The 24763-nt window shown below is 36.2% G+C and overlaps 2 protein-coding genes across 2 annotated transcripts in view; both read left to right on the top strand.

Moving 5' to 3' along the window:
* The window catches only part of LOC124164096 (pre-mRNA-splicing factor ATP-dependent RNA helicase PRP16), a 48409-nt gene extending 26226 nt beyond the window's left edge, over positions 1-22183 (top strand). The window contains exons 13-22 of the mRNA XM_046541268.1: positions 669-879; positions 9513-9731; positions 11118-11277; positions 12062-12212; positions 15798-15969; positions 16988-17129; positions 18183-18343; positions 20539-20693; positions 21646-21863; positions 21986-22183. Of these exons, the coding sequence (XP_046397224.1) occupies positions 669-879; positions 9513-9731; positions 11118-11277; positions 12062-12212; positions 15798-15969; positions 16988-17129; positions 18183-18343; positions 20539-20693; positions 21646-21863; positions 21986-22070 (1674 nt within the window). The 3' untranslated portion in view covers positions 22071-22183. The remainder of the gene's footprint in view (positions 1-668; positions 880-9512; positions 9732-11117; positions 11278-12061; positions 12213-15797; positions 15970-16987; positions 17130-18182; positions 18344-20538; positions 20694-21645; positions 21864-21985) is intronic.
* Positions 22184-24003: 1820 nt separating this feature from the next.
* On the top strand, positions 24004-24554 carry LOC124164378. The gene has a single exon (XM_046541687.1). The coding sequence runs from the start codon at positions 24153-24155 to the stop codon at positions 24537-24539; it is 387 nt and encodes a 128-aa protein (XP_046397643.1). The 5' UTR covers positions 24004-24152; the 3' UTR covers positions 24540-24554.
* The last annotated feature ends 209 nt before the right edge of the window (positions 24555-24763 follow it).

Raw genomic sequence — 24763 nt, 5'->3', positions numbered from 1 at the left:
TGGCAGAGTCATTTGTGGCACTCGCGTGTCTTGATTATTGAATTTTTCATAAAACAAAAAAATAAGAATTTAGATTAAAATTTCCTATAAAATAATGTATTATTCATTATTGTGGCATGTACTGAAGTCCAGATATAAATTTTCAAAGTACAGCAGCATACATAAATTTTGATGCCGACAGTAGATTTGCCTTGATTTTGGTAGGGGTCTTTGAAACAGAAACCCCTTTGCCTTGGGACCACGAGAGTGTCTCCAAAATTTTAAGAGTAATATGCCCTCACACATTTTGTAAAGAACTTTGACTACTGAAATTCATGGTCTCGGAACCATTGAAATTTGCATGCGGTATCATAATTTTAGTGATATGATATCTGAATGCCTAAAGATAATTTTTGTGAAGTTCATACATACCTCTTAATTCTCATGTGTAACTTGCAATAATTCACCTTTTGTTTAATGCACTTCCAATAACTTCTAAAATTTTGCAAAACAAAACATGTTTTATGTGCATGTTATACTTTAGAATTTATGGTAAATCATTTATGGTGTGTCTGTTTGAGGTGCTAAGCACACTCATTACCTATGAACTTATCGCCCTCACCCCCCATTTTCTGGTTAGATCTATTTGACTAATATCTTTTTGCTCTTTGTCTCAAAATTGTTTGCAGGTAGTCGCACGAAGGCATGACTTAAAGCTAATCGTAACTTCAGCCACTATGGACGCTGGCAAATTTTCTGCTTTCTTTGGAAATGTTCCTACCTTCTCTATTCCTGGTCGTACTTTCCCTGTTGAAGTTCTATTTGCCCGTAACCCTGTGGAAGACTATGTGGATTCTGCTGTCAAACAAGCTTTACAAATTCACCTGCAGCCCAATCAAGGTGAGAATTTATGCATTTATCAACACAGGAGTTGGACATGCTGTTGATTTCCATGGTTTATGGGCAAAGTTTGTGAGTTTGATGTTGATTGATCCTTAATCAGTACATGCGTGACTAACAATAATCCTATGCTTTTAATTACTTTTTCTTTAGATTTATCTCTGACTGTTACTGCGTCAGAAAATGAAGTACAGGCTGTGTTTATTTTACTCTAAGGTGTCATGTTTATTAACACTTTCACTGCTGGCCATTTTGATGAAAAATATCGCTGTGAGCGGCAGTGGTTTTTCTGCATAACCAAGTAGATATATCTCTATGGATACCTTAAAAAATAATAATAAAAACCCAATGATTGTTTTGAACAAATAAAACGAAGGACGCACCGGTGCGTCTGCCGCTCACAGCATTGTCAAAGCTATGCAACCCGTGTCACATGCGTTATGCAACCCGCTATACAAATATTTTTATCTCCCTTAATTCTCATCTAACGTTCATATATTTCAACTTATTTTGCAAATAAATAGATAGGTATATTTAAAAATTTGGAGTACTCGAAAATTATAAAATTTTATTTATTTTTAATTAAATAATATTTTTCTCGTAAATAATTACAGACTCATAATTTACTCGTGGTTTTGGGATAACTTTCAAGAATCACACTGAAAAAACACTAGAATGAAGAGTGCTATTTAAGTCAGCAATAAATATAAGACCTAAGAAAATATGCTAAAGCATAAAACCGTTTTTTTACGGGCAATCTGGATCGTAAGTGCTAATATATTTTCTCACTCTATTTTTGGCACATACTCTGCACTTCTTTCTTCCTTTTTTTTCATTTCCAAATTATGTGGTGAGTGAGCATGTTTAGGGGAACTCGTTGAAGGCATTACCTCAGGTTGGACATTTAGCAATGAGTTTATTGATTCATCGCGGTATTCTAACAAATTTACACGTTTCCCACTAAATCTTTGGTATAGAATAAAAGAATGAATCATTATTATCTGAATAATGCATATTCTCAACTTTAGGTACCTACGGAGAATTTTTGATTCGCAAAGACAATATGACAACAATTGATCTTGTCTTTTCCTCCAATATGTTTATTGTAAGCGTCCACCATACTGGGCTAAGTTGAAACCCTTTCCCGCCTGCCTGCAAAATCGTGTCCATACTCAGACGAAATCATCTTCACATCTCTTTTATCCCTCCATTTCAAAACGCACCCCCCATTATATTGTAGCAAGCCACACATTCACCCTTCTCTAATTTTTAAAAAATATATCCGGGTTATTTTTCCTTTTCATTAGTAGAATGACTGTACAGTATGTTTTATCTGTACAGTATGTTTTTGCAGACAATGGAAAAGGCTCACACTGTCGTAAAATTATCCCTGTACACAGCATGCCCCTTATTTTTAAAATTTGCCAACAATTTATGAGTCACTTTCTCTGCGTTCCCTGCTCCCCCCACTTTTTTACCCTTGGTGCCACACTATATCAAGCAATCCAAAACCAAACCGTATTGCAAACAAGAAGTACATTTCACTCATACTTGCTTGGAATGTATCATGCAAGGGCCGTATTTTGTAAAATAGATCACTGGGTAAGTGTTAGCCTTCAACCACATTTCTATCTAAGTGCATAGCGAGAAATATTTGCAAAAGCTATCTCGAGACCTGTATGTGGAAAAAACAGGGAGATAATATATTTCAGATTTTTTCCCATAATATTATAATCTACTAAGAGAAATAAAACCCATCGGAAATAGAAGGTCAAAAAAGTTTCCAATTATCTTCGACTCAAGACTTATTCCAAGACGTTATTCGCATTTGGAGAAGTATTATTTCGAACCACATATTCAGCATTGATATTCGTTTCTGTAACAACTCAAAAAACATCATTGGCAATGAGTCGTAAGGATTCCCGCTGGGAACATTTAATTTTTGTCCTGAGGTGCCAGTAAAAGGGACATCTGTTACTTGGAGTTCAGCTTTGTACCATAAATTGAAGTTATTTGAGTGCTTTCGGAACAGTTTTGATGAAGGTGCATGGGCGTTTTCTTCCTGACTCTCTTCGGACGACTCCTGTGGAATTCCTTCCTGGGATGCATTATCTTCCTTGCTGTCCATCTCATAAAACTGTATGAGGATATCCATCAACTCTTAATTAGTCTTTTTCTTCAAAATTCTCTAAGGATATTCATCTCTTTTTTCACCACGTTCCCACTGAACCGGACGTTGATGCCACTGGCTCCTCAGCCATCTAATGTAATGGGAAAAAATCAAGATAGTCAGGTAACAGGTGACACCTCGGATGATACTTCAGAGGATAGATATCTCTGAAAATCGAGCAGATCAATCTATTCCGAAGACCCCGAGCACCTAGTACTTTCCTGTGGCAGCGTCGTACTTGCAATGATATTTCGGCCAGAGGGCGTGGAGGGATGAGAGTGAAAGGAATGCCTCGACGACACTGTTTTTATAGGCCATACGAAACGATATCCGCATGAAATGAGATGAATCATTACACTTTTATTTCACACATTATTGTGATCGTCTTTTAATTCCCGGTATTACATTTCCGTCATATCGACATTGAATTTCATTCTCAAGGTCAAAACTAATGTATCCTGTGTAAAATATATTATCTTGAAATGGTGGTCGATTTCAGTTTCGTTTGTAATGTATACGCAGAGTGGTAATTATATTCCTATCTGTCAGTTTAAAAAAAAATATAACCTTTGCGATTGAACCGTAATATAATGAGACACTTGTCTATAATATTGTGATTCGGGGTTTTGTGGGACAAGTGATGTTCAGCAACATTTTTCATTATATTTAAGAAAAATTCGGCAACATTACGGCATGTTTACATAATCAATAGGCTATATGGAGGAATAAAAGAAGAGTGCAATGGATTATAATTCATTATAATCAAAGGGGATTACATAATGCCCCTCGATATGCCTTATGGTAATAACTTCTTAGAGCTAACTTTTTCCGCGTTATGCACGATAAAGGTACCTACATGTGTAGAAAATTCTGGCATCGAACCTGGGTCAACTACGCGTATTACGTTTTCAAGGTATTTATCATCGCTAAACGTAATATCTATTATGTTCAAAAGAAGCAACCATGACAATTGTTCAAACCAATCTGTTCACATATTTTTGCTATCTTCATGTATATCGATACATTTCCACATATTCGAATAAACTGAATATAAAACTTTATTTGACATAAATAATATTTAGAAGAGTTTTTGATGCATACGAGACCCATTTATCTCCATTTCCGAGACGATTAAGTTCAGAAAAATTAATATATCATAAAAATCACGAAAAAATGGAAAAAAGATGAAAAAGTAGTTACCTAAAAAATGACAGTTGATTCCTAGAAACGACGGCCAATACGGAATAGTACGGAATGTAATAGAGTAGCGAGAGGTAATTTGGAGCGCCCAAGACGTTCTCGGCTGATTCTATGGGCATTTGAAAACGGGTCGAAGCAGGACGCACGGGTGCGTCCTCCGCTCAGCGTTATAGTTTGCGCAGGACGCACCGGTGCGTCCGCCGCAGCGAAAGTGTTAAACAGAATTTACACAAAAAATTAATTTGTGCAACTACTTTAGGACAAACTTGAGGGATTGAAGTTGAAGAAAAAACTCCATTGAAAACATTTTTGTTTGAGGGGTAGAGTTGGGACTAGAGCAGGAAAGGGAAAATTAAAGTACTTAACTTCATAAGGTTCAATTTTTATGCTTAATGGATGCAACTACCTACGTGTAATTTCATAGCTGTATCTTCAGGAAAGGGTTCATTGAAGTTATAGATTTCACAATTTGTGTAGCCTTACCTTAGCAATCTGTGTAGTTCTTACCAAGCCATCGTTTTGCCTCTTGGTAGGTCATTTTTTTTTCACTGTGGCACTGATCAGGAAAGTATGCCACAGTGAAAATATCGTGAAAACGAAAAACTTAAATTAACCTTAACATAAGTATGTAACTTCATGTCATATCTATAAAACTTAATTAGTGAACTTACAAAGTGTAATAGTTTCCTTTTCCTGGATGGAAAGGTTTCACGGAGTAAAGCTTGAAGCCAATTGTAGGAAAGAGAGAGCTGGGTAATGTTTGAAGGGAAAGGCTAGGGAAGTGATTGATTTATAGTAAAGATGGGTCGAGTAGCAGATTTCTCGAACTCGAATATCGAAATCGAATATTAAATCATTGCTCGAATATTCGAATACCTCGAATACTAAACAATGAATGTGGGAATGTTTGACTCGGTTGCCTATGAAGCAGGAAACACAAGATTTTGGGAAGTATTTTTGATTTCCTTTAAAGAATTCGAACTGGAATTTAGCTGATTAATGGAATGTTTCAATTTTATGGAAACAATTGGGCATACAGTTGATTCAACTAACATCTATTTCAAATATTCTAAAGGCATATAGTTGATTCAACTAACATCACTTTCAAATATTATAAGGGGACACACCACCTCGTGAAAAATGATTGCATGCTGTCTCTGCTTTTACACTGCTACGATGGATTTCTGTCTGATGCATACATTCTTTCTACTAAACGCCATTTCAGCGGCACGCCCATTTGATACTCGGCTTCATCCAACTTCTTATTGTCAACAGGTAACTCACTTTACCCCCACTCCTGCTGTCAAGTACTAGCGGACAATCTGTGGCGTTTTGCAAAATACACGCGCATCTCCACCGGATTTTCTTCAATTATTTTCAGTCCATCTTTGGAAGTTCTCACGAGATAAGAAGATGAATTCGAATTGTCATCAGGGAGAAACCAAATATCTTGAGAAAATATCCCTTCGTCTGTGACTGTGGCAATAGAGATTTATAGCATAACTCATAAATTGTAACTTGATATATGTTTTCGAAAAAAAATACTGCATCAAATTCCGAGAAGCTCAGTTGCGAGAATATCGAGTTTCACCAGAATACTCAGTCTCCTTTGTATTTTGACATTTATTTCCTCGCGTAAAATGCTTAAGTAAAGTCAGAAATGCGTTGTGTTTGGTCTTATTCTTTTTTAAATTACGCGCACATTACTAATATTTCAATCCAATAAAAGTGTAATATCAATTGCCGAATGTCATTGTTATACAACTTTTGGGCTAATAGGTGATTCATGCAGCAGTTGACCTCCAGAAACTAGGAACTTTGAAGCAGGTAGGCTGAAAAAGGTCAGTGGGTGAGAAAATCGGGGGGGGGGGCGCGAAACACATTTCTATTGTTCTCGTGATATTGATTTTTTTTTGTAGTTAAGGTCTTCGTAATATGATACCTGTGCGAGCTGGGGCCTTTTTTATTTCAGAGAAGAGGAAAGCCTCAGAGGGGGTTGCTAGTGCTGAATGGAGAGGGATAGCGGATCTTGGGAAATGCGCTAATGTAACTATCCCACGGTACTCATACAGCAATTGACCTCCAGAAATGGGGAACTTCGAAGCAGGTAGCCAGAAAAAGGTCAGAGGGTGAGAAAAGGGGGGAGGGCTTGAAACACGTTTCTATTGTTCTTGTGCAACTTGATACTTTTTTCGAAGCTATAAGGTCTTCGTAATACAATCCCTGCGTGAGCTGGGACTTTTTGTTTGATTTCGGAGAAGGGAAAAGGGTCAGAGTGGGTGAGGAGAGTGCTGAAAGGAGGGGGATAGCGAATCGTGGGAAATGCCCTAATGTTGCTATCCCACGGCACTGAGGTTCTCCTGGTGGGGGAAACCGGGGATTTTAAGATATTTTCACCCAATCATTTTCGGTTCCCCACGTCGAACTCTTTTCACCACTCCAATCCATGAATTTGATGTAGTTCGTCAACTTGCCTATAACGGCGCTGCATGCACTAAACGACTAGAGTTCTTTGCAATTTTCCGAGTCAACTACCAACGACAGTGTGCGACAGTGTATGGCGCGAAATTCAAAGTATTCGAAGTATTTGAGAGTGTACCTTTAGCATAATTATTCGAGACCTCGAATATTGAATACTTTCTAGTATTCGAGGTATTCGAGTATTCGCAGATACTATTCGCACCTCTCTAATTTATAGTCAAATGAAGAGTCAATTGAAAGACAGGAATATCTGTAATTTTTTCTGCCACGTGGATGATCAGATGCAGCCACTATTTTCAAGCTGTCAACAAAGGGATTCTAGAAAAGGCGTGGAATAAAAAGGCTTATACATTTGTGCCATTGAATAGAAAAGATTTTATCAATCCCAACATTTTTTTAATCCATGTTAGTAATTAATTTAACTTTACCTATTTTCTGCTTGATGGTTGATATATAGGCTGTTGTTAGATGTGTGAATACTGCCACTGACTGATTTTTTAGCCCAACTTTTTACAGTCATAAGACTTAATTATTATGTACTTTTATATAAGTAGTGTTCAGCACCCATGATTCTTGGATGGGTTTCAGCTCCAAACTTAACATCAGTCCTGGGAAGAAATCTGGATGTATTAAATGGAATTAGGCACAGGAAATAATTAAAAATCTGAAATCTTTCATGTCTACTGAAACCTACCTTGGCAGTCTTTCCACCTCCCTGCGAAAATGATCATTATGTAAGGTTTATTTATTATAGTGAATCATAATGGTTTTTATTTCATCAATATAATATGCAATCTGTGGCACATGCTATTCCTAAGTATGGTACCCAAATGTGTTGCTATCCACTCCTTATGAAATATGTACTGCTCTATATGATTCTTACGTGATGATAAGGCTGTGGTAAAGTAATGGCTGAGGAAGAGTAGCCAGGGGGTTCAAACTCCTCCAAAAACTTTAGAGGATGAAGGGGTTAGGGATATGTAGGTGATTAACCTCACTTCAATAAATTAAACGGAAGTAAATCCGACCACGTTTATTTGGATGGTTAGCGATACAGTTCGTCTGTGTCTCAAGTCCTTCTCCCTTGCCGTTCCGTGAGCGTCTCTGTCGCGTCTCTCTCTCGCGGTGCCTTGCTGGCGCTATGTTCCGCGTACCCTGGCAGCAGCGGCAGGGACCTCAGGGTCCCAGGGCAATGACCTCAACCAGGTGGCTGACCTTGGTGACGGCGCTCGAAACGAAGGGCTCCGCTACAGAGGATAAAGACATATGCTTGGTTTACAAAGGATATAAAATAAAATCAGTAGAATGGTCAAATCCATCCTAATAGCTTACAGCCAATAAGAGTGAATTTTGAATAATTGATGTCAGTGAAGTGTCTTACTAAACCTAGAGGGTGTAGTTAATTCAATTGACCACAGCTGTATGTCCAAAAAATGAAAACCAATGGCAAGGCGGTGTATGGTAAGGCAATGGGGTGTATAAAGCAAATAAACAAGTTTATGAGATACATAAATTTATGTTTGAAGCTTGATGTTAACCGGTACTTAACAATAAAGAAAAATATCAACATTCCAATTAGGTAAAACTGACTGTACCTGTGCCTGAAGTAACTCAATCCAGTGAAAAAATGACAATTTAAGTGCAGAGTTATTGAGAATATAAAAGAAGTACAACATACATTCAAAGATCTGGAAGAATAAAAGTTGGAAAAAACGCTTGTCTTGCTTCTGAATCATGCGAAAAAGTGGAATGAAAACAAAAGTTTCAATTGCAAGATATGATATCACTACTCAACTGTTTCAGCCTGTGCTATGATTTTGAAATTTTGTCTTTCTGCTTACATCTCCCATTGGAGGCAAGTTATTTTTTATGTCTTATGACATTCGTCTTATGGCAAATCTCCCATTGTAGACCAGGCATCAAGAGTAGTCTCCCAAAATTTTTGGGGGAATTCTAATCCCTTGGCTACTCCTCCCCACAGTGGCGTAGCCGGGAATTTTGTTCGGGGGAGGAAGGTCCAAAACCAGGGGGTAAATTTTTTGAGAAAAAAACAGGGTACTAAGTAGAGGGTTTTAAACTAATTTTAACAGTTTTCATAATTGACAAAACTTCATTTTTCAAAGAAATATTTTGTAAATTCATGACTTTTCAGAATTTGATTTCCTTATGTAGTGCAAAGTAAGTGTGCTTATATATTTCAGAGGGGTCCAGACCCCCTGATCCTCCCCCTCGCAATGCCACTGCCTCCCCAGCCATTAGCTTTTTACAACCTTACTGCCCTAAAATATGCCTCTTTTCCAAAAAACTCTCATCCACAATCTATCTATATTTATATTAATGATTTATAATCAAATGGGAAGAATTATAGTTGCTAGCACGGTGATCAGCTTGTTGGTTTATCTAGCCAATGGTCTGTGGTTTAATTCCAGGACCAGAAAGCCTTTCACGTTTGGACATCTTTCAATGCTCTACAGAGCTGTTATCTGAGAGTAATGTGTATCAATGGGTGAGTCGGGAAATGGTGTGATCAACTGTACTCATGTATTTTTGTCTAAATGTTAAGGGATTAAATGGTAACGAGTACAATTTCATGCATGCACCTTTACATGCCCATGGATTGAAAGTTAATCATTAAATTGACTATTTTAGTTAAGTTTTTTCAAATCATTTGAAGAAACATTGTCTTCTTCTAATGAGTTATTTATGGCACCAGTCTACATGGCAACTTATAGTTTTTGCTTGAATTCATCCGTTTATGTAATTTTCTTTGTTTTTGCTCCAGGTGACTTGTTAGTTTTCATGCCTGGTCAGGAAGATATAGAAGTGACCTGTGAAGTTCTGGCTGAGCGCTTGGGGGAGATTGACAATGCTCCTCAGCTGTCTGTTCTTCCTATATACTCACAGTTACCTTCAGATCTTCAAGCTAAAATATTTCATCGTGAAGCAGATGGACTACGAAAATGTGTTGTAGCTACAAATATAGCTGAAACCTCATTGACAGGTTTGACTCTTTTAATTTTGATGCATGCTTTTTCTCTCCACTCTTTCAAATTTTGTTTTCTTTTTGTTTCGACTTGCTTAATTTTGAAAATTTTTCTTTTTAAGTTCCATAACTCTTTCATAGGTATCGGTAAAAAAACTTGGAAATCCTTAAAATACATATTTAATGGCCCGAGGTGTTAGCTATTCACTGTGTAGCACATTATTCCCTGAAGTAGGTAATTTGTACTTCTGCATTTGAAGTTGGCTCAGAGGCAGGAACAGATTGTCAGTAAATATTTTCAACAATTATGAAGTGTTGTCTTTCCACAATATTAATTTTTTTATTTTTACTATATACATAACTATGTCTTTTGTTTTATGTTGAGGTTTATCGGAACCAGCTATGAATTAATTGTCTAGTGAGTCATTTGATGAAAATTAATGTTCTCTGTATATCTGTTGGAGAAAATTAAGTAGTATAGAGTACCTTATTAGCTTCATAAAACTTGGAAATTAACCATTCTGGCAGGTTTTAATTTGAAGATATATACTTACTTATTTATTGAGAGCAATATTTCATATTATTCATTGAAAGAATCAATGCTAAGAACACTGCTGTAACACTCCCATCAAAGAAATGACCAAAGTTCATTTAGTGTTGTTTTATGTGAAAAATTATTCATTCATAGTGGGTACTTCGTCTATAGATAAAGTATTTTGTCAGGAAATGCTGTGTTGGGTGTGAATCGTATAGTACAAATTTGTTTTTACAGTGGAACCTCGTTAAAGCGAGTACGGGCTATAGCGACACCCCCGCTATTACGAGAGATAGCCGATGCACCGTCGATTGACCCTATAATAAGCGTGTTAAAAAATTCGTTTTTACGAGACCCTTTCGGTGTTGGCTCTCGCCATAGCGAGGGTTTCACCGCCGGAAGACTTTCATGAAGACTCCTTAACCTCTGTAATTGCTAGCGATCTGTTAGAAATGAAGTTAATGGAGTGCTCAGTCTCAAATTTATGTGGTAAACTGTCGTTTGATAAATATAATGATGACAAAACAATGCTTTGTATGATTTTTATTCAGTGCGGCGCTTATAAATTGTTTGAATAGTTGGTCGTTATTTGAGTAAGGAAATTTAGTGATGCAAAAAAACATCGCCTTTCTTCTGGATTTATGCTTACGTTTATCGGATAGATGTTTATCTGTCGCCGCACCACTCCTGTTCCTGTATATCTGTTCGCAGCAGGTATATTGGCTATTATTTGCTCCACCTCCGGTAAAGCGACAATTCGCTATAGCGAGTGATTATTAGTGCACCGTGGGGTGTCGTTATATCGAGGTTTCACTGTATTTGTTGTGTTGTCAAACTAAACTTGCTAAACAAATTTATTTCATTTTCAGTGGATGGTATCATGTATGTTGTTGACTCAGGATATTGTAAGTTGAAGGTGTATAATCCAAGAATTGGTATGGATGCTCTGCAGATTTATCCAATTAGTCAAGCCAATGCCAATCAGAGGTCAGGCAGAGCTGGGAGAACAGGCCCAGGTCTCTGTTATCGGTAAGTCGTAGAAATAGATGAGAGATACATATATTTGTATTTTTTGGAATCCAATTATGTATTTAGGTGCTATTGAAAAATTTCTATTCCTTTAACATTTATCTTTGGTGGAAAAACATTACAGTAATGAGACTTTTTCTTGGTATTACATATTTATTTTTTTATTACATTCATTCATTTTTCTTAGTATCTTAAAAAATAGATACTTTTTTTACTGCTGCCTGAAAATCATGTCTTTAAAAATGTCAAAAATTAAGTATTTACTCTATGTAAGTGACTAGTGCAAGATATAATATAAAATTAATGATAATTTTTAACACCTGTGCTGCTGTTATAAATCTGAGAATACATTTTTTCTAAGTTATATCTTGGGTAGAGAAGTGTTGTCAACCTAAAGCTTTAAGACTTGCATTGTGTTTTTGAATGGTCTTCCTAAGACAAAGAACCAGTTATTGGGGAGATGAGGTATAAGTATGGGTGGACTTTTATTGGAGATATATAGTGTGCTGTTGGTGCTGGGTGGTTGCTACCATTACATTGTTTATCATAAGAATGGAAAAATATCAATTTGGGATGTTAACTTAATATAATGTCCTCACCTTTAAAGATTATACTATTTCCCTTAAGGGCTGCAAATTAAATTAACCATATGACTTAAACATTCATAGTCGGCAGATAAAAGAAAAAGAATATTTTCAAGTTCAACACGACATGCTTATTTTTCCTTCCTTTTGTGAGATGTAATTGGTAATGTACCTATAATGTTCATATTTCATCTTATTAGGCTCTATACTGAGAGGCAGTACAAAGATGAGTTGCTCGTTACGACTGTACCTGAAATACAACGGACGAACTTGGCCAACACAGTTCTTTTGCTCAAATCATTAGGGGTCCAAGATCTCCTTCAGTTTCACTTCATGGATCCTCCTCCCCAGGTAACTTGTTAACCTTTGTCTTGTTTCTAGAGTTCTGCATTACTTCAAAATGGGCTGAGCGTGGCAGTGCTGAAATAAGATATTTGATTGGGCAGTTGAGTTGCCAGTGTAGGGAAAGGAACTGGCCTCCCTGCCCTGTTGCATGATCTCCATTTGCTATTAAGCTGCATATGTCATGAATTCTACTTGTTATAATTCCACTAACCCTCTATTTAGAGACTTAGTGATTTATTAATGATTGTGAACTCACTCACTCCTGTGGCCACTCAAATTCAATTGGATTTTTGGTCTCGCCAACAAGTTTTCCTCAGACCACTACATCCTCCACCATGTCAATCTCTTCCCCGAGTCTTCTCATGTCTTCAACCTCTTCGTCATTCCACCTTAGTCTTGGCATTCCCCATGGGCACCTTCCTTCTGACTGACCTCTCTACACTCCTGTTATCATTTCATCCTCCTCCTTTCTTCTTACATGACCTATTCTCCTACTTATCACAGCCACAATATCTGGTGTTCTGCACAGGTTCTAGAGCTTTCTGTTTTTCAGTGAAGAGAGTTTGACGATTGTAAAAATTATGATGTTTCAAAGTGGTGCAGTGGTTTAATTTAGTCAATTCCTCAAGACTGTGCTATTTAGTGGGTAAGTTACAGGATTGTGTAAAAAGAAAGGAATGAAATGTATATTATGAGAATCCTATGTGAATATATGAGTGCATGGGGTATTTACAGAAATGTATTCCTGGAGGCAAGTCTGCTAGCAATGGCGCTGACTCCATGGGGCCTGAGGGGGCCCGAGCCCCCCCCAAAAATTTGTTATAGATGTGAGGAAAAAATGTGTCAGGCTAGTCAATTATCCCCGGAGCGTCCAGATATCAAGATTCGAGTGATCAGGGTTCTAATGTTGATCATATGACTCTTCTAAAATGCTTAAAAAACTTAACATTCACTACTTATAAAATTTACCTGGGCAAGGTCCTCGGTTTGGGCCCCCCCAATATTTTTTGTAAGTCGGCACCCCTGTCTGCTAGGTGTGTGAGTATGCAAGTCTGTGTTTTATTTTTCCTTTTGCCATTAGTTTTGTCTAATTTGCATGCTCCATCTCTTTCCTTTCACCCTTTTCTCAAGGGAGCACACCTCCGTACAGGAAAATCTAGCATTTGCAAAGTTATCTCTACTATTGGTCCTATTATTCAATGTAAACTCTGTATGGCGCTGCATACATATACATATGACATAAAGGAAGTATGGAATAAAATTATCATGTAATACATATTTTAAAAATTGTTGCTAATATTGTACGAACATCAGTGAAAACTTTTGAATTATTCTTAAGTGTTTTTAATAATGTAGCTATTTATTCTTAAATTAAGTCATGCATACTGTTTATATGCACTATAAAGTACCAGCAACTATTATGTGATGTCTTACAATGAAACACAATGATATTCTTAACCCATTAATCCCCAACATTATTGAATAGTAATTATTAGAAAAAATCTTTGCTTCAGGATAATTTTTTTTTTAGGTTTTCTGACTTTCTGAAATACCTTTAGTTCTTATTTAGTTATTTTTGTGAAAATTTTCATGAAAATAATAATTTATTTTACTTCAAAGTTTGCCTATTTCGAAGCGTTGAAGTACTACCGATTGTAAATGATGTTTCACAAAGATTTATTGAGTAATCTTATTAGAGGTAATGTTTTCTCTTAGTTCTAAGTTTCTTTATTATTCATTATGTTTATTTTTGTCACGAACTTTAATCGATACAGGTATAAATATGGTTGTTGTAAATAATGTTGCGTTTACGCAACGATGGGAATTCTATGGCAGACCAGAGGGCTTTTCTCAAAGCATAAAGAAACTCATCGGTATGGCTAATAATCGACAACATAGTCTTTTGGAGGCAGTTTAGCTGCATTTTTGGCACTCAAAAGGTTGTGAGTTTACAAAGTAAAGGGTGAATGGCATTTTGAATTACAAGATGTCCAACTGTACGAATTTTACATCGAACACTCTGGTACTTTGTAGAGTCAAACTGTTGCACGTATTGTGGAACTGATACAGGGCAATGTCATTCCCATGTCGTTGAGTGGTAGTATTACTTAGTAGACATTAAATTCAGCTTTTGATGCATTCAGTTTTGGAGACGGTAGAATGAGAGGCTGAGAAACGTATTAGTTGAAGCAGGATTGTGATGAAAGGTGGAGTGTTCCTCTAGTCGCTCCTTGGAATTTTCTCAGTGCAATCATGAGTGACCTATTTCTTCTTCTATCGCTTAGGTGATGTAAGGCTAATAACCTAGCTTCATTTGGGTTCGTATCAGTTAAATAGTCCTCTGAAAAGCATCTTTATCTCTCTTCCAAGAATTATATCAATAATACCACAGTAGTTATTGCTCGGCTTTTTGTAAAATAATTCATCCAGGGGTTTCATTCAGACATAAAAGTGAAGAAAATTTTACCCGTTATTTCTACGCCTCAGACGTATTTTACAGAGCTACAGGAGTTTTCCTATGCAACAGGAGTTACAGGAGTTTTCCTTTCAAGAGGAGAAGAAGCGTAGGCCATGACACATCGCCCATGCAGCTAATGTTAGGGGCCTTGAAGCGGGGCTGGACGACATGGAAATAGTATTCAAAATTCACTCCACAGTCAACTGCCCAATTGGTTATGAAATACAGCGGTTGATTTCACCAAATAAATAAGCGAATAAGAATTCAGTAGCCATACAGCATTCTAAGGCCCTTGCGATAGGTATTGCGAAGTTTTAAGATAAGAAAAATGTTTACAATGTATGTGCAGCATCCAGTCATCCGTTACTGGGACTTGATCTGTGGAACCTCAGATTTGTAGCATGATACTTTACCTGCTACACCACTGGAAAGATTGCCTTCCAAGGCAGTCTCAATGCCCAATATCTCGGCTGCGTCCACTAATGACGAGAGTAAACTCCATTCTAGGTGTGTCGTGGGCGAAGCAGACTTCGGAGAATATGGCGAATAATTCATAGCTGGATCTTTTGCGCCTTGTCATAATGCGATGGATATGATTATTTCCCCATTATAAGGGGCATATAGTTTTAAAATTCCCGGTTGTATGAGAGCATTACGAGGGCAAAATTTTGGAAAACAAGTAGTTCCTGAACTGGGTGCTCTCAGATGCCAATGAGCTTTGCATTAATTTTTTCCGCCACTGTACATAGAGAAGTTGTCTTCAAGTCCAGTTTTTCCTCGAATGCCAGCAATAAAGTGAACAATTACTCTTCAATAATGATCAAATTCATTAATACCTGGGAATGCACTGGAGTATTTGTGTGTACTATGACCAAGGGCGAGTAATAAAATGTGAAATCATGATGTTCTGCAGTGACACCTATTTCTAAGTTAGTGACTTAACTTGCTTAACTTAGCCCCCTTAACTTTCCCAGTAAAGAGCATGGCCTTAGGAAATTCATTTTAGATTGCTATCCTTCATTTAACTATTTATTATATTCTTGAAATTGAAAGCTATACTATGGTAATCAAATTTGTGTGACAGCACTTAATATTGTATGTATTTAATTGGAATCACACATCTACCTCTCCAGGATAACATATTGAACTCCTTGTATCAACTCTGGATTTTGGGTGCTTTGGACAACACTGGAAACTTAACACCTCTCGGAAGACAGATGGCAGAATTTCCTCTGGATCCTCCTTTGTGTCAAATGCTGATTGTTTCCTGTGAAATGGGATGCAGCGCTGATATACTTATCATTGGTCAGTAATTAAAAAAAATAAAATCACCCAAGTCATTTGACCATGAAGGCATGAGATATAATGGGAGTTGAAAATTAATGTAAATCCTGTATAATTGACCATGTGCCACATGGTAAATTATTTTTTTGCCTACATTACAACTCTTTGACTCTTTGAAGTTTGATTGTGCAATAATTTTCTTGAATCTTATTAGAAAAATTGGAAAAGGTTCAAAGCATAAAAAAATTAAGGATTGTTTGCATGTTAAGGCATGTAAAAAAACAAAATAAGGTCCAATGAGGAAGAAAAGAAGCTGAAATGATTTAGTATTCCCCAAGTATGGTACACAGTTTGGTGTTTCAGTGTTTTCTCATTGCCAGTCTTAAGATTGATGTTACGAAATTTGAGAGAAAAGGAATGTTTGAACCTGGTGATGGTAGAGAAAAATTGGAAAAGAGAACTAAAGTATCCTAAAGAATTGCAAGAAAATTAAAGTTTGTTCAAAATCCTGTTCAGAAACTAAATGATCCATATCCAACTTTTACTGGTAGGATTAATATCAACTGCTTTGATAGACCAATTGCAAATTTTGGGTTTCTTGCCTTGCATCCTTTCACTTTACATAATGTTTAATAACAGGCTCATAATTCATCACAAACTGCTTCATGCGAGCAAACCGAGTACATCACATTGTTTTTTATTTGAACTGGACAGGGAACTGCAAGAGAATTGGAGGCTGCATTTTAGGCCCATAATGATTGAGCTATTCAGGACCGGTATGTCTCTGAGTGACACAGGGGATGTCATTTTAGAACCTCACAATGTTTATAAGTCTAACAGAAACAATAAAATATGAGAGATATTTTATTCTTTTATTGTATACTTAATGTCTCAATGTGGTGTGCAGTTTTCTCTTTCTGTGTACAAGCAATGAAAATCAGGCTCTCTAGTGGATGGAATTAAGGGTATCATAATTTTATCATATTTTGGGTTGGATGATTACTGTTTATGTACTTTGAAATTTCTTGTTTTATTTCAGTGTCAATGCTGTCAGTACCATCAATTTTCTACCGTCCCAAAGGCAGGGAGGAAGAGGCAGATTCTGTGCGTGAGAAATTTCAAGTTCCTGAGTCTGACCATTTAACATACCTGAATGTTTATAATCAGTGGAGAACCAACAAGTAAGTGATTCTCTGAACAAGTACATACAGCAGACTCCTGATTATCTGGCTGCGGTTTATCAAGGTTGTGGATTATCTGTGCATGATTTTCTTTTTCGCTCAATACTTTCCCCGATCTATAATAAAATAATAAAATCGGACGCAAAATCATCGGAATTACTGCATTAATGCTGGGATAAACGGGGCTTATTATTTCCGTTACAATCCTATTCGTAGAACAGAAGCGATTGCAGGCTAGCTGCATTCACAGGAGCACCGTATTCTTGTTTTCCAACCCTCGCACTGCGTGGCCTCGCTCCGTGATTATGGATACAAGTCCCGCTGCAATTGCTACCCGGGCAGCTTATGCGAGAAGCGACTACGTGGCGTGGTGCCTAACAGTGTAGTTTCTGACGTCGAGCAGTGGTTTTAAAGCATTCGTGCAAACCACTTTTCTGTATCCGTGATAACACAGGCACCGATGTGTGGTTTTGGAAACCAGGCCTTACATGGAGCATCAGTAATACGAGCACAGCCATTTTATCGCCGCTAAAAAGATCACGAACAGGCAAAGAAAGCTGTCATTGAGTCCAGGAAGCACTCTCAAATAACAGAATAACTGCATGAATGATAATACATATATTGTTTGTTTCACGTAAATTATGAATATTGCAGGACATTTAAGTGAAAGCTCGGGTTATCCGTATTTTCCGATTGTTCGTGCTGTCTCTCCCCATCATAGCCTGTATAATCGGGAGTGTACTGTAAGTGAATCTAATGAAATATGCTGCACAATGAACACTTGGATTGCCATTACCTTCTTCACCAAAGAAAATTATGTCTTTGAAAATGTGTATTTTCTCTACATTGGGCTAGTTAAATGAACTGAAATGTGATGCTATATTTTTTTGAAAAATTAATTTAGCTCTTTGTTAAATAGGTATTTTTACTTGTTTTCATAGACTGCATTTTTGGTACAAGAGAAATTCTATAGTCTTAAAGTATATCACATTATTATGTTTCGTTTATTTTTAATGTCTTACTGATTTTACTTTTTTTATTTTACTTATATAGTTATTCTTCTGCTTGGTGCAATGAGCACTTCATCCATATCAAAGCAATGAGGAAAGTCCGTGAAGTGAGGCAACAGCTGAAGGATATTCTTGTTCAACAAAAAGTGGATGTATCTTCTTGTGGAACAGACTGGGACATTATCCGGAAATGTATTTGTTCAGGTTGGTTTGAAAACCCCTTAAATAAAAAATATCGGAAAGCAATCACTGCATGTTTGATCATAAGTGATAGCTATAAATTGTTGGTGATGAAGGAATCAGAATTAATGGTTGTGTTTTTGTGGGAAACATTATGCTATTCAGTATTGCCTCTCTGGCAAATTTACCTTTTGTAATGAATTCAGGTACAATTTGTTGTTAAGTCACTCCTCGGTATTTGTCATGCTGATAAAAACTTTGGCTATGTTATGGTTTCACTGTTAGAATTGGTCCCAAATTAAATACTTAAGTACAATTTAGTTTTAAACCCATGGCTATTTTGCACTTTTCAGCCATGTTCCGCACTCAGGAAAACTAGGAAGACTTCTCTTAGACATCTAAAAAAATCTCAGACAATTTTAATATTGCTGGAAATATCAGGGAAATCTCATTGAGATCGTTCATTGACTGTAAAATTCAATATGGTATCAGCACATAAAACAGCAATGAAAGTAAGTTGTGATGTGTAAGGCCCAGGAGTGGCTTGGAAGAAGTGACCCACATGGCTGGAGTCAGTTGCATCATCATACGTGCGTACAGAAAGCATTAAGGCTGCCTATTTTTGGCTGCAAATAAGTAGTTGGGAAAATAGGGGTATGATCAAAAATCAGAAAAATAAGGTCTCAATCAATTTTTTAATCTGTTTTGTAATCACATTAAATTAAAATTAAATTAAAATTGGTGAATTAGCCCATTATTATGTTGCTGAGTTTGCCTCAACATTATGAGTGATGTGAAATGTAATCTCGATTTTTGGAAGAAATGATCAGGTAATACTTTAGTTAAATGTAACATTTCAATGCCTATTTCCACAGGGATTTATCAAATGCGATGCATTTCATTGTTGCAGCAGCATTATCAAGTGCATACAAGATATATCAGGTATTGCACAAGCTATAGGCAATTCTTTGTTATGACCTCAAAGTGGCTTTATGCCTCAAAGGCTGTCCTCATGAAAATCAATGCATTGGATCCCATAGAAATAAAGTTTGGAACAATCTGGTGCTTTGTGTGTTGTGTATGTTGCCCCATTTCAGAAAAATCGAAATACTTCTTTAATACGTATCCTTTTTAATTAATAACTTGTAATTATTTCATGGTAATATAGGCCATAAGGCAATACCGATACAAAGATGAAGAATTTATCTGTACCTCGGAGGTAAAGGACACTATGTCCGTTTTCCTAATTTTTCAGGAGAGTTTTTATAAGATAAGATATTTAAAAAAATTAACAGGGATAACGAGAAGGTTAGGTGAGAAGTTTACAAGATTTTAGTATCACATTGGTATTTTTATAGTATCCTAACCCTCTGGTAATCACAGGTCAAATAAAAAAAAATCATAAAACTGCTCTCATGAAAAATTAGGAAAATAAACACAGTGTCTTTTACCTCCAAAGTACAGATTTAATATTACTTTTTCAAGCCAACAATTGTAATTTCTCTATCAGGTAAAGTAGGTACCTACTGAAAATGATAGCTTGGTATAGTTTGTGATTGAAGTATCAATCATCTTTTGCCCCTATTTTAATATACAGTGTTGTGAAATGACATGTATTTCCTGTAAGTATTTGTGCAGTAGCAAAAATAATTGAACTGAATGTAATCATAGTGTTTTTCAATTCTAAATTTTATTTTCATGGTTGTATTTCAGTGATTTTTTTGATTTAAAAAATTTAACAAGGATAACCAGAAGGTTAGGTAACAAGTTTACAAGATTTTAATATCACAATTCTATTTTTATAGTATCCTAACCCTCTGGTAATTACTGGTCAAATTAAAAAAATCATAAAACTGCTCTCATGAAAAATTAGGAAAATGAACATAGTGTCCTTTGCCTCCAAGATACAGATTTAATATTACTTTTTCAAGCCAACCCTTGTAATTTATCTATCAGGTAAAGGAGGTATTGAAAATGATAGGTTGGTATAGTTTGTGATTAAAGTATCAATCATCTTTTGCCCCTATTTTAATATATGTATAGACAGTGTTGTGAAATGACATGTATTTCCTGTAATTATTTGTGCAGTAGCAAAAATAATTGAACTGAGTGTAATCATAGTGTTTTTCAATTCTGATTTTTATTCTCATGGTTGTATTTCAGTGATTTTTTTGATGAAATTTATCTTTTGAAAATTTCTGTAAATCTTTCCTTTACAGCTTACTTTCATCAAGCAGCTCGTTTAAAAGGAATTGGTGAATATGTGAATTGTAGAACTGGAATGCCCTGTCACTTGCATCCCACGTCTGCCTTATTTGGCATGGGATTTACTCCTGATTATGTTGTTTACCATGAGCTCATCATGACTGCCAAGGTAATAGTTTATGATTTTAAAAGAGTTTAAACGAATTCTTATAATGAATGGGAAATTAATTTTTGGAAGCATTAAACATATTGCTTTTTTGGTAAATATTTTACATATTTTTCCATATTACATGCAATACTCATGACTTTTTTAAGAACACTATCGTTTTTTGTTAGGCTATGTTGAAAATCTATTCATAAATGAGTCTAATTCATATATTCGCTTATGTAATATAATTCTAAATAAATGTAAAAATGTTGGTATAAAGAATAAATGTTATGAGAGTGGCTCAGGCTCCATGATGTTGTGTAATTAATCTAATGTGAGACTACATTATAACTACTTAGTGGTCTGCACATTTTTCAATCTGAAGTCAAATTTTGTTAAATTAATGTGTTTTAAATTATAATAAAGATAATAGTACATAATTATTTAAAAATATTTTAATGCGATATATGTGAATTGCATGTGAAAATTTGAGCATTATTATTTCAAAATTTATTATTTGTACTAGAATTTCATGTGGTGTTCAAGATAATTTAGCTTATTTTCATTGCCTTGAATTTGTGTACGCTGGCAAGTACTTCCTAATGTGTGTACTTTTTGATGGGACATACAGGATTAATTGTATTTCCATTCAATTTCTTCAATTGAAGTATTTTCAATTGCTTTTGAATCGATGTTGCATCCATGAGCATTGAAAGTTGCACTTTTAAAAATTCATGCTGAAGGCATGGCTTGGTGACAATGAAACAAAATTAGTGACTGTGCTATGAATTAAAAAAATGTTAACATCATTTTTCTAAAGCCATAATACTTCATCCAAGCCAAGACATCATCTGAACTTATCGTTGATATGAATGTGGGACTCATTCCATTTGTTGTTTTCACAGCAAATCTCATCTCCCTCTAATTTTATGCAAGAGCTAATTACTGTTTTCAATTACCTTATCCTTCTCAGGAATACATGCAATGTGTGACTGCAGTTGATGGGCACTGGTTAGCTGAGCTAGGCCCAATGTTTTTCTCTGTGAAAGAAACAGGCAGGTCAGGTCGGGACAAAAGACGGCAAGCTTTGGAACACTTACAAGAAATGGAAAGCCAAATGAAAGTAGCACAGCAAGAATTGCAGTCCAGGAGAGAAGAGAAGGAAAGGCAAGGACAAGCCAGTATTAGAAGGTAATTATTGCATTTAAAAGCAGTAATATGAAAAATGAAACTTTTAGTAAATTGAATGGTATTCTACGATTGTTGTCACATCGCGTGAATGTGCTCAATAATGTTTTTTATTTATTGTTTAGGGTTGAAATTGTTACTCCGGGAATACGAGATCCTGAATCATCATCTAGTACACCACGCCGTACACCAGCTCGTCTAGGGTTGTGAAGTTTTAGTGCAAATACTTCATTATGTACATTTTTTATTTGACCGAGTGAAAATTAATCATGTCATGATTCATCAACTATTTAAGAATAAAATATTTTTATTTCACTGAGTAATGTGATCTTATTATTGGAGAGTATGGTTTGGCACAATGAGGTATATACTGTGGCACGAAAAGAGACAGTCTTTTAGCCATTTTAATTTTTCATTCTACTTGCCTGATGTAGTAACATAGAGTGAGTATTATTTACTTACCAAACTATTATATACTTACTCTACGGTATGAACCACCATTAGGCTGAAAGTGGTGAGTAAGTATGCTTTATTAATTTAGTGGTAAGTATATGTATAAATAGTGTGGGTCACCTAATTTACTGATTTTTCCCATTGTTAAAAAGACAGTCATTCTGATTATCATTTCTGATGCGTATTATGATCAATTTTTTTCATTTATTATCTTCTCAGCAGTAATTTGCTATGTTGCTGTTGTAGGCAATGTAAATTGCTAGAGCTTCTTTTTAGCTCTTAAAATGGAAGATATTTGAATCTTGATTTTATTATATGGTTCCATATTCTCCCACTGGCTTGGGAGTTAACAGTTTCTGAGGCGTAGCAGAGTTGAAGTGTAGCTTAGATGTGATGAACAAAACTACTCTATGTGACGTCCTTAGATAAACCAAGCCATTAGTCAAAATCATCCTCAATTGCACAGGTTGTATGTCATGATTTTTATGTGGTGTGAAATAAGTAAAACCTACTATCTCAAAAGCTGTCTCTCAAACTTAGGTAACAGAAATTATTGGAGTGTCTTACCTCAACAATTGAGTGCCAATTTACTTGAAGTTTTGACCAATCATAGCTAAGTACTTTCTCCACTTGGAAAAAATGGAAGTTGTGATGATGCTCCTCCAGGTATGTCTGTACTCACTGGACCGTCTTGCTGATGCAAACGTTACCTTATTCACATCTTGGTCTTCCCTGATCCTTTACCATGAGGAAATGGTTGGGAAAGAATTTTACAAGGGTTCTGATCTGCTCTCCCCTGGCTCTTAACAAAGAAAAGATTGGGAGTGGGCTTTTCATTGACTGACTGAATAGTTTGGAAGCTACTGCTTTATTATGATCTTTTTGTACTTAACAGTCAAATTCACAATGGCAGTGATATTCTATCAATATTTTCCAGCCTAAAAAGTAAATATTATGCAGCAGTAACTTATCAATGGTGATGAAAACACATTGATACTTGTTAGTCGAATTTTTATGACGAATGGAGTCCATCGCCTATGCATGTCATTTGTGAATATGCTGCGTATTGAGGTTGGATAAGTAGGTACCTATGCATTTAATTGTTCGATTTGGCTTTTACTTGGTGAAAATTTATGCTGAAAGAATGTAAAGAACCTTTATAATTTCCGCAGAAATTTTTTAATAGCACGACGCGTTGGCGTCATTTAAGAACAATCCACTGAAACATTTCTGTGAAAATTACAAAGGTTGTTTTTATTCATTCAGGTATGCATTGGTTAACCAATAGAAATTTTATATTACTACAGCCTATGAAGTCGATGACATTTCATTTGTGTTGATAGATAATTATGCAATAAAAACCTTTTAAATTGTTGTTCGTGATTATTTCGGCCGATTTTATGGCATTGTCAACGCCAAAACTTTAAATATTAGGATACCCATACGGATAACCCCATACTTAAACATTAAGTTAAGATCCTTGAATGAGTGTTTGGGAAATACTGACATATTTGTGGGAAAAAAATTAAATAAATGCATTATTAGATATTTTAAATTCATAAGTACTCACTACAATGTGATAAATACATTAATAAATAAATGTTCCAGCATTTCTGTGATTCAAAGCTCGCTCTTAATACATAGGCGCATGAGTCACAGTCTATTGTTTTGTAGAGGTCGCTCCGCCTGTCATTCGCAATATGGCTGCCTTCTGTGAGAGCAGTCAGCTATTGTGAAGTTAAATAATGTTTCATTTTGCGTGTTTGCGTAAATAACAGAGAAAAGGGAAGGTTCCGGAGTTAACTGGGAGGTTTCACCGTTTAAAAATTGTCGAGTGCGATGGGTGCTAAGGCGAGCACTGCGAATGGTGAGGGAGCCAGTCCGCGAACTCGGACCTTCTCTACGAGCAGTAGTTCTGAAGTCGTAGGAAGTACTACAGAAGGTTTCCGCATCCTTCGCGCGATTCCAGGGACTGTTTCCAGTGATCGTCAGCGGGCCAGATCGCTGTCAAGTGTACCTGACAGCCACTCAAGTCATGAGGCTATAGGAATACCGAACTCAAGTGATGTTGGAGCGTATGACATATCCGAGTCTCCTGAAACTGACAGTAGTTCTCCTGAAGACAATGTCTTGGACAGCCCTCTTGCTGCAAGTATCAGTCTTGGCCGTGTGTATGCTGCTCACTCCTTACCTTCCCACATATGGTCATTGAATGGTAAGTGCTGACTGCTTAACATTGTTTCATAAATAAATATTGACTTCTGTCGGTGCTTCCCCGCTGGGTGAAAGATCATCCAGTCATGGATCCTCTGGTTATCACGTATTCATTTTATGTTTTCTTGAGTTTCGAGGAAGCAATCAATGTAGCAGGAAGCGTAGTTGTTGGTAAACAAGCTTTTGATCACCGCGCCTGCCTTATGTTAGTGATGTTCAATCCGTCGGAATTTTTT

This window comes from Ischnura elegans, chromosome 8 (genome assembly GCF_921293095.1).
Source record: "Ischnura elegans chromosome 8, ioIscEleg1.1, whole genome shotgun sequence".
In the NCBI taxonomy this organism is placed as follows: domain Eukaryota; kingdom Metazoa; phylum Arthropoda; class Insecta; order Odonata; family Coenagrionidae; genus Ischnura; species Ischnura elegans.
The sequence above is the reverse complement of the archived record's forward strand: the minus strand, read 5'-3'. Positions and strand labels throughout refer to the sequence as shown.

Excerpts from the sequence above, each read along its gene's own strand:
- LOC124164378 (XM_046541687.1), top strand. The coding sequence starts at position 24,153 with ATGGGTGCTAAGGCGAGCACTGCGAATGGTGAGGGAGCCAGTCCGCGA.